The sequence below is a fragment of the Bidens hawaiensis genome, unplaced genomic scaffold (genome assembly GCF_021521415.1).
Source record: "Bidens hawaiensis isolate Kalapana, Puna unplaced genomic scaffold, B.hawaiensis_p1.1 tig00016882_1, whole genome shotgun sequence".
NCBI lineage: Eukaryota > Viridiplantae > Streptophyta > Magnoliopsida > Asterales > Asteraceae > Bidens > Bidens hawaiensis.
Window position 1 is genome coordinate 338066 of NW_027492561.1, and position 11045 is coordinate 349110.

Consider the following 11045-nt stretch of genomic DNA (forward strand, 5'->3'; position numbering starts at 1 on the left):
AAAGACTTGTATAATATGAGTTACTTACAAGCCTATTCCGTACAACCACCTCCAAAATGTTGTCTTCTAGAACATGAGGATCAATAATATCCAAAACCGGCTCATCAACATCTTCCACACCAACATCAACTCCTATAAATATACATTTAAGTTATCAATGTATTAATAATATAAACTGTAATAAAAACTTTAAGATATAAAAACATGAAATAAAATACCTTCTAGTTGTAGGTGGTGTTCATTTTCATCATCACTTTCAATGTCTATAACCATTGGAACATAACCGTACTCGGGATGATTAGTCGGACCGTTGTATACAAAGTCATCATTGAAATTGACACGTTCAATACCACGACTATCAAAAACATACATGCAAAATGTCCACGTACCTTGAAGACGTTTAAACACCAAATAGTCATTGACAGCCAGCTTACAATGAGCGGACATGTCTTCTCACATACCAGCGAAAGCAAATCTCGGAGTAGTCAGTTTGACGCATTGGATGTATAAATTCCATAACATTCCATTAGCAGATTGAGCAATGATCTCGTCATAATTTCCTGGCTCTAAACTAAAGTATTTTTTTTTACCTGATCCTATCTTAATGGCTGCAATAAATTATAAATATAAGGAAATAGATTAATAAAATTAAATAAAACACTTTTTATTTTACAAAACCGGTTGTTAACTATTTATTAAAAAAAACAACACCGTTACTTACAAGATATTTAAGAGTGGGATAACGAACCACAACATCAAGAACCATGTCATTTATATCTGGATTATCTCTAACGTAAACGAATGTCCATTCATTTTCATTAACAGGAGCAAAAACCAAAACATCTCCAAATATCAAACAATTGTCTTCAACAAATCGATTCCAGCCATTTTGAAAAACAAAACTTCCGTTTATACATTCAATTTGAATAAACCAATCTTTGTCTTTGTGATACACTACAACCGGGTGCATATTAGCACCTGGCTCAAAAATTCTTTCACAGAACTCAGCTGGAAGTACCTAAAATGAATATGATGTGGTAGTTAAACTATAATGGAAGAATTAACAACATGAATAAAATATGTTGTTAATTACAAGTTTACAAATACATACCGTCTGTCCATTCGAATTATCATAGAAAATGCAAACCGCGGGAATAACAATCTGTTTTGTCATAAAATTAAACATAAATTAATAATAAATATTAAGCAATCAAATGAATATAAAAACAGTAAATAATATTTTAATTTTTTCCACCGTATCTACCAATAAGCCCAATAGAAACATCTGTATGCAAAAATCGTAATTAAACATTAAACTTCTCCATTAAAACATAACAATAAAAACCAAAGAATAAACAACAAATAAGTTGATATTACCAAGCTAATAAACCACCCTCGATGTTTAATCACCAAAATATAACAGTCAAAAGCCTCAACCATGCAAGGAGATTAAAGTAAAGTTTAAATAAGTTGAAGACGAACTAACTAAATAGTATTAGGGTTTTAACTAAAACCTAAACAACAAAAGTAAAGATTGGGACTAAAAATAATCTTCGATCACTTAAAATTAGGGCTAACTAAATAGGAAAAGTTTCAATTAACACAATGAAATTGTTTGACAAAAGAATACTTACATTTTCCATATATTGATTTAAATATTAAACACTTCGAAGTTCTGCAAATCGTCGATTAAATCTCTGTTTGTATTGGCAGACATAAACTACTGAAAAATCGAAGACATCTAATTTATTATGATAATTAACATAAATGTAATTGAAGAGTCGTAAATTTTTAAATTGATAAAAGAAGATATATATGGGTCTAAAGTAATGGGCTATTTCAAATGGATCAAGTTAAAAAGATATACAAATTTTGATAAATTAGAATATAATTAGATATATTAAATTTTATTTTTTTTCTAAGAGCAATAGAAATGGGTGCCGTGAGACCCCCGTGAGACATACTTTGGCGCCGTGAAGGGAGCGAAACACCACCCCCTTCCTCCGTGATCCACCCACCGCCACTTCTTTCCCGGCCATAGTTGGTGGGCCCACTCAATTTCAAACGGCTATATAGCCGTTGGGTGGCTTTAAATTTAAAAAAAATTACCTATAAAAACCCCCACTATTTTATACAAAAAACATACCAAACTCACACCTTTCTCTCTACTTTTTATAAACTTTCTCAACTTTTATAAAAAAAAATATCATGGATCCCAACATGCCTCGTCTAACTCCGGAGCAATACGCGTTGTGGCTCTCCCAATATTTCGATCATATTCCCTCACCAAACGTCAACACACAACAACAAGGTATTCCTCAACCACCTCTATTCCAAAACTTCCCAACCCAAAATCAAACACCGCCGGTCAATTTGGGGGACCCGGATTCGGTTTCGGAAACCCAACCACATGTGGCGAAGAATGAAATACCCGAAACCGCCCAACGCAAGAAATCCGTACGCCGGAAAAGTCACAAGAAGCAAATGCCGATGACCGAGGTGGCTTGATCGATACAAAGGTGGTCGGTGAAGGAAGAGCTTGCTTTGGCGCAGGCGTGGGTTGACGTCTCCGAGCATCCGATCGTTGGTATTTATTTTAAATAGTTTTTATATATATATGTTTTGTTATTTTTGTTATTTATATATGTTTATTTTCTTATTTATAGGTAACGAAAAAACTATCGTTGATTTGTGGGATCGGGTCGAGAAGAAGTTTTTTGAAGCTACGGGAAAGGGTCCCGACTACCGAAGGAGGGATAAAATCACGGGGAAATGGAGTCACATCAACAAGAAGGTGATCAAGTACATCGGCGTGTACGAGGAGCGTGCCAGAAACCGAAGAAGTGGCACGAGCGACGCCGATCTTCATAAGCAAGTGGCCACTCGCTACCAAGACGATGGCCACACCGGAAATATCCCTTTAGAGTTATGGGAGCTTTTGACCGCCTCACCGAAGTGGCAGCAACTACGGTTAGACGAGAGGGCGTCGGGGTCAAACAAACGATCCTCGGCCGAAGCCGACATGGACGCCAGTCCCGGCGCATCCGACGAAAGGTCTAGGAATCATGTAAACCTAGACAACTTGGCCGACGAGGACCCCATTCAGCGACCGATTGGTAGGAAGAAAGCAAAATCCATTGCTTCGGGGTCTGCGTCGGGGTCTGCTTCCGGAGCCGAGGAAGTCGGAAAACTATTGGTTGAACAGATGCGAGTGTTCAACCTTAGGGAGGATGAGAGGGAGAGGCGGAGGATCGAGAAGGAGGAGATGGAGATCATGGCTGTCGACCTTGACACGTTAACGGGCTTCAAAAGGGGGTGGTACGAGAAAAAACAAAACGAGATAGCCGAGAAAAACGAGTGGGTTTAGGAGTTTATTTTTAATAAGTAATGTCGTTTTTTTAATAAGTTAGTTTTAATGTAGCTCTTTTATTTAGTTTTTTTAATAAGTAATTTAAATTTATAAAAAAATTAATATAATAATAGTTTCACCCCCCCTGTTTCACACAACTCATTTCCAGTGAAAAATGTGGATGTGAAATGGGTATGTGAAAGCTGATGGGGCGCAGATGTGACAGAGAAAGAAGGTTTCACTAGCTTGTTTCACCCCAACCATTTCCATTGCTCTAAGATTTAAATTATTTTTTAAAAAAAGTTACTAATTTTAAAACACAGTATATTGTTAAAAATATTTAATTATTTTTAAGGTGTATTTTCTTACCAAATTACAGTGTAAATTAAATATCTGATAAAGATATATATATAAAAACAATATATTTCCAAATACTAAATAAATCTATATTTATTGTTATTTAAGTCAGATTTTTAAAAGTGTAACACAAATACTAAATAAAAAGCCTATTATAGAAATTGTGACAAAATGATAATAATATAAATAAGGTGTTACCGAAAATCAAAGTTAAAAAACACAAATTAATATATTTATAGATATCACCCAATCTATAGTTTTGATATCATAGAAATCTAAGCGTAACAAAAATATTAAATAAAAAGCCTGTTATAGAAAATGTGCCAAAATGATAATATAAATAAGGTGTTACCGAAAAAGAAACCTAAAAAGCACAAAATAATATATTTATAGATATCACCCAATCTATATGTTCCATATCATAGAAAGCTAAGTTATTGTAAATAAATTATAATTTGGAATATAAATTATGTTTGTGTCACATTGAAAATGCATGGCGGAGTCATTATTAATAGATTATATATACAACAAAAACCCAACCATTAAGAAAAAAAAATTCCAAACAGAAATATAACCAAACATTCAAATAAGGATACATCAAACTAAACAACCAATTTGCAAAGATAGTCACTCCAAAAAACACATGTTTAAAAAACCATAAACAATCAAACCAAAAGTAATAGAAATACTTAAGATGTAAAATCAAACCGAAAAAATTTCAAACCAAAGTTTAACCGTTCACTTAGCATCCTTCTCCAACTTAGGAGTTAAATTAGTTGCAACATCACATGCTTCATTGGTCTTCCCAATCTTTTCAAAAGTCTTTGGCTTAACCTTAGTGGCAGACATGCTAGGTTGATCGTCAACTTCAAAAACTTCAACCAACTTTCTCTTAAGTTTATCGTCAGAAGACGTTGAAATTCCTTTCCTCATTTGCCACATCCTCACCATCAACATTTGAATTTGGAGTCTGGTTATCTCCAATATCCGAAATCTGTTATTAAAAAAGTAATCAACATCACAAATTCATGTCACAAATGTTTGTTTCACCTATATATATAAGTTTGAACTATCATATTTAAGAAACATATATATCTTAACGGAAACCGAACCGGATGATTGAAATTCTGACATAGATGCTCCCAATGAAACAGAATTAGAATCTGTTTGCTGAAAATTATAAGGGTAACCAAAAATTATGTTAATGGAAATAACATTAACTATAAAATGAATTTAGTATTAAATAATTACCAAACGACTATGCTGCCTTTTTTGCAATTCAGTGAGAATATTAGTGTCATCAGTAAGCTTGTTTATACCATAATCTTCGACACTGTTTCTGAAATTGAACTCTGCTACATCGACTTTAAAAGCAAATTTATTTTCTAAAAGACAATCCAACTCAGGAGGGAATCCACCATTTTCAACCTCATTCTGTAAAAAAATAAGTCACAATCAATGTTTGAAACCCGGACAGGCCCGGACCGGCCGGTCCGACCGGGACCCAGAGCTCTAAACGGTCCGGTTCATGCTATAGACCCGTTTTCTAAATAACCGGCTGGTTCTCCGAGTTTGCGGTCGAACCGGAACCGGTGACCCGGCGGTCTAACCGGAAATTTCCAATATTACTAATTGCTGTGGTGTTTTTCTTTGTAAAATAACCCTAAAATCGATGGAGCCATCTTCAGATCTAGTCTTCTATGTAGCAGGCACAATAAACCATCCTTAAATATATCCAATCTTCATGTTTCAACTTGAAAGTTTACTAATGGATGAGTATTTTGATATTAAAGATGAAGAAGAAGGAGGTGTACGTGACGACTCTAAAATAAAAAGGAAAAGTAACTGTATTAGTTTTAAAACCCTAATAAAACAAATAGGTGAAGTATAAAATTTGTTGGGCTGTAGTGGGCTTTTCAGAAAATGTAATCTGTTTACAATATTGATGATTTTCATATATTCTCAAATAAAAGATAATAAGGTATAAATGAACTTTTATTATTTGAAAATAGCAATAGTAGCACCGTATTTTTTCTTTTCTGTATGACGCATGAATTTTGATTATATTTTGTCTTAGAATTGGATATTGGTATAAGACTTCTAAGGTAATAATGTTTTGAGATTAAGATTTTGATGTATGTTTTGTAGTATTATGTATTATATATATATTAATTATGACATCATCCGGGTCAATGTCCGGTCCGACCTCCCGGGCCGGTCCGACCTGTGACCCGGTAAGACGCCCGGTTCAATGTCCGGTCCGTGTCTGAAAACATTGGTCACAATTATAAACATAATAATTCAAATTGTGAACAATTATGTATAATAATAAAATATACTAATTGAAAAAACCTGCTTTTGAGAATCAATCAGTTCAGCTGCAGTTTTGTTGATCAACATTTTAGCATCTCTATCGAAGAGAGTCAGCGACACAACACCAGTCGAATCTTGAACCCTTATCTTTATCTTGAATCTATATAATTTTTAAAATAGGTTAATAGCAAGTAAAACAGAATATTGAATATTTTGTAAATACAAATTTGAATTTGTTTTCACTAAGTACCTAGGTGTAGGAAGAACACCTAACACATTGCATCTTTCTGTTTTGCATTCATATTCAGTTACCCCCTCACCAATATTTTCCATGAGTTTACGGCTACAAGTATTACAGCCAATGTAATACCACTCTGTATCTTGACATATGGCCTTAATTGTACCAAGGATAATTATATTCTTAGGCTGCAAATAAGTAAAAAACAAGTTATGCAATATAATCGTTTAAATAGTTAATTTAATAATTAACTTATAAATATAATGGTACAAATATCACAAATGTTAAACAAATCTGTAGCTTTCAAAAACTCATCATCAACAGAAGAGAGCATCTAGACTGGAATCGGTTTACGAATAAGGACATCATTGCCAATCAGCAAATCAAACAAACTACATATTTAAAATTTACACATTTAATAAAAAGTAAAAGGGCTAAAATTTAAATAACCAAATCTAATGTAGTAAACAAAATAAAGAAAATAAAGAAAACAAAATAATATACCTGTTTTTGTATTCTTCTATCTCAAATAAATATTCGTCAATGAACAAACGGCTAACATTAGATCCAAAAGAATTGGACACATATACTTTCTCTAAAAAAATTGAATATTAATGAGTGATAAATTATATGCTTATATTTCAATTAACTTGAAAACAGTAAACATAATTACATTTACCATCAGAACCGGTGTAATACTTAACCCTACCAAACTGGAGAACAATAACGGCATGTGGTTCATCAAAATGATCAACGAAATATTTAGAGAGCTCGGATGCATAATGATCCTATAGCGTGAGATACACACAATTTCCACTAAAATAAAATAAGTGTTCAAAATCAAGATAAAGTAAATTAACAAAATTATTTAAATAAACTCTTTAAAAATAGTGGTACTTTAAATCACATAACTCCATTGTACGCTTGTTTTTGTCTTTGACGTTTGAAACATTCGTCTCGAAGACATGAACCACATGACCAATTATATCTAAAATAAAGAAATTAAATAAATTAAGTAAAACATCATATGGAAATCTAAGGATAAATTGAATAAATAATTTCTTTGAATACTAATAGTATTTTACCAATTGCGGACTTCAAAGAAATTTCCTTCTTGATTACGGATTCAAATGAAGTCATTTTAAATCCAAACATACGACCTTCAAAATCTTGACATGGATTAACATGAGTGTTTGGTCCAAACACTAATTTGTTGGGACAATCAATAACTCTGTAGTTTGATCCATTTAAACCAACGCTCGGATTAACTATAGTCAGAGTTGAGCTTTCCTTGAGGAATCTTTTGAATCGGAAGATATCCTGTTTGTAAACTATGGCTTGGATTCGATTCTCCTGTCATTAAAGAAATAAGTATTTATTCAATGATAAAAACTGTAGAAAGTCTAACATATATACAGATTAATAAATACACACTTACCTCTTCATCCATTAAACCACCTCGATCAAAAAATCCTCGTTTACATTTTTTTTATCTTTTATGCTCCAAAGCCTCAGAACTCTAACCTTAAGAGTTGATGTTGATGTTTTGAGAACATCAATCTCATTTAGCATGGTAAAGTTCTGAGCTTCCATTGTCATATGCTTAAAATGAAAATATAAAACAGTTAAATAAAGTGGCCGAAAACTAAACACAATTATCAAAAGTGTACAAGCTTACATAGCAGAAAATACGAATGGGATAAAATAAAATATGATTATGAAAAATTAATATGTGATTAGATATTATATAGTAGAATGTTTTATTTTTAATTTTGTTAAACGTATTATGTATAGAAAGTTTCTTAAAATAAAATCGAATATAATCAACCGGTTTATTGTAAAATATATCCAAAAATAACGTATTGTTTCTGAAAATATACAGGTTTTTGAAATAAATTTGAATATAATAATAAATTTGAATAGGCAATTTTATTGTAAATTAAAGTACCAAAAAATAACATAGTGTTTCTGAATATATAAAGTTTCTTAAAATAAGTTTGAATATAATCAACCGATTTTTTTGTAAATTCTTGTAAATATAATATCCAAATAAAAAAACAACATTAATTATTAAATTATTTTCTTAAATATAGTATTATTAGTCAAACATTTAAATATTGTGAGTAATAATTTGAATTTGAAGTTGACATTGAAGTCAAAACGTAAACTAATTATGGAATCAGTTAGGTAAATTAATATTTTTAATAAATCATAGAATAAATTATATTTGGAACATGAATATTATAATTTAATATGAAATTTAAATAGTAATTTAATAGTAAATTGGCGGGAAAAAATCAAAAACCGAACGGAAATTGGTCAAAAATAAAAACATAAATTACAAAGTGGCCGGAAAACAATTAAGAGTTCAATTATGATTGTTGACTAAAGAAAAAAAATATATAATTGCCCGGAAATTATAATTTAACATAAAATTATGTTTATAACAGTTTGGCAAGATAAAAGTCAATTATGAAAAAATTAAAAAAATGGTCGGAGAATATCATTAAACATAAAATTATGTTTATAACAGTTTGGCCGAAAGAAGTCAATTATGATAATCTCGAACTATAAATAACAATTCTAAAATTCATGGCTATATTCATCGGATGTTATTATAAGAATTAAGTATCTCAAGGTGAAAAAATCGTCTGTAAATTACCTTTATTATATTGACCGGAGAATCGATGTGTTATACGAATCATCAATTGCGAGAAAAAAACCCTATCGCATCTCGTATGACAAACGATGATTTGAACGGAATTCAAACGATTGTAGACCTTTCCACAGATGGAATTGAAGAATAACATGGTGAATAATAGAGAAGTCGGAATATGAAGGCCGGAATTTTAGTTGAATAGTAGCGGCGGATTAGGTTTGGTATGTACGTATAGAGAGTAGAGAGAAAAATTACTGGTTGGATTGTTTGTGGGTTATGGTAAATGGACCCGTTTTTTTTTTGGGTTTTGTGGTTAAGGTGACACATGGCAGCCTAATAGAGACTCTTAGAATGAAAATTTGGTGACATAGAGTCCTATGTGGACACCCTAGTAGAAGGACATGTGGCAAAATTGTATTGATTTAATAGATTAGTAAGATAGTGTTAATAATAATAAAATAATAATAATAAATGATGAAAGAAAGCAGCAACATGCAGCTTAGGATAATAAATATCATCCTAATGAAAGTGTGGCGACAGCAGCATGCAAGCATATATAATATAATTAAAGGGATACATAAACATCTGTTTCAAGTAGCTGAGTGGTTGAGACGTTGGACTGTGATTGGGAGAACCTGGGTTGAGTCCTGGTTCTCGCAATTTTTTCTTGGTATTCGATTGGATTGGGTATTCGATTCGATTAGATTTGGGTATCCGATTCGATTGGATTGCGTATATGATTCGACTGGATTGGGGTATGCGGTCCTATTTGTCACACCCTCAAAATCCACTAACGGAGTTTTACCGTCAGAGGGTGTGAACTGGCAGGATCGGAATCATTAGTTATAACCAAACCAAAGAAAACGTTTAAATGAAAAATAAGTGCGGAAGCGTAAAACCTTAATTCAAAAGTTGCGTCACGCAGGACGACTTAAAACCAAATGTAAATGTTAAAATTAAGTTTGCAGAGTAAGATGTTTAACAATTAATGCATGCTCCTAAACCGCGCGCCCGCCTCGGCTACCTGAGAATAACATACTAAAAGTGTCAACACAAGGTTGGTGAGTTCACAAGTTTAAATAAAAATAGAGCGATTAGCGTTTGCGTTCAGCGTGTTGCGTTAAGCGTTTTGCGTTACAGCGTTTTGCGTTACAGCTTTTTGCGTTACCAGATAGTGTTATGTCAATTATATATCTATAGGTAGCTAGCCTATAAAACAAGTATCACTAAGTGTTTGACACCGAAGCTGACTGTTTATCAATTTGCCTTGCCACCAGGTCATCCAGACCATGGTATGTGTTTAGCCAAGATTACACCCGCTCGACATCCAGTCGAGTTTAGCGTTGGGTGGGGTTTGTCAAACCCAGTAGTACTACTCAACAATGACTCGCTATTCCCAATATTAAACGGTTCGATTGTGAATGAAGGACTTTTAGTTAACGCGTTTGCCACTTAGTCTTTACAAGTGATATATAATCTATATTAACAAAATCTTACATGCGTTTTCGGAGTATGTTATCTCCCCCAAGAGAAAAGCGTTTAAAAAGTTTAAAAGGGGAAAGTGAAACTCACTGTTTGCGAAGAAATTCCCAAATTAAATCACCAAGATGCGCGTCACAGAAAAACTCTCTCTAGCGTTCTAAAACAACAAAGAGATTTTTCTAAGTGTCGGAATATTATCGAGTCTCTAGACTCGGCAAATAATACCTATGCACATAACATGTTTCGTGTTTCGTTTGTGAATCGTGTGTGACTTTAACAAATGTATTTGTGATACGTTACATGGGCAAGCAATTATATACGTGTCATGTATTCATAAAGTACATCACTAGCAATCACTCCCCGTAATGGCATTTTGGTCAACACATGTCAATTAACTAGCCATTATTCCCCACGAGGGCAATTTGGTCAAACCATGACAATTAATTAGCAATTATTCCCCGCAAGGGCAATTTGGTCAAAACATAACAATTATGTAGCAAGTATCATGTTTCATGCATTTTCACAAAACTCAACAGCTAGTTTCACCGAGACAGAAATTCTACTTGAAAGATTGTACTATTCCACCGATCATAGCATCTCAATTAATTTACCAAAAATCATCACAGAAGCATATATGTCTTAGGTTT

At 32.8% G+C, this 11045-nt stretch overlaps 1 protein-coding gene across 1 annotated transcript; it reads right to left on the reverse strand.

The window, feature by feature from the left end:
* Positions 1 to 4444: 4444 nt before the first annotated feature.
* Positions 4445 to 7707, reverse strand: LOC143552453 (uncharacterized). The gene is made up of 9 exons (XM_077042670.1): positions 7696 to 7707; positions 7343 to 7610; positions 7155 to 7245; positions 6598 to 6649; positions 6270 to 6445; positions 6059 to 6179; positions 4958 to 5140; positions 4794 to 4876; positions 4445 to 4700 (listed from the first exon to the last, which is right to left on the reverse strand). The coding sequence occupies exons 1-9, from the start codon at positions 7705 to 7707 to the stop codon at positions 4445 to 4447; spliced, it is 1242 nt and encodes a 413-aa protein (XP_076898785.1).
* Between the last annotated feature and the right edge of the window lie 3338 nt (positions 7708 to 11045).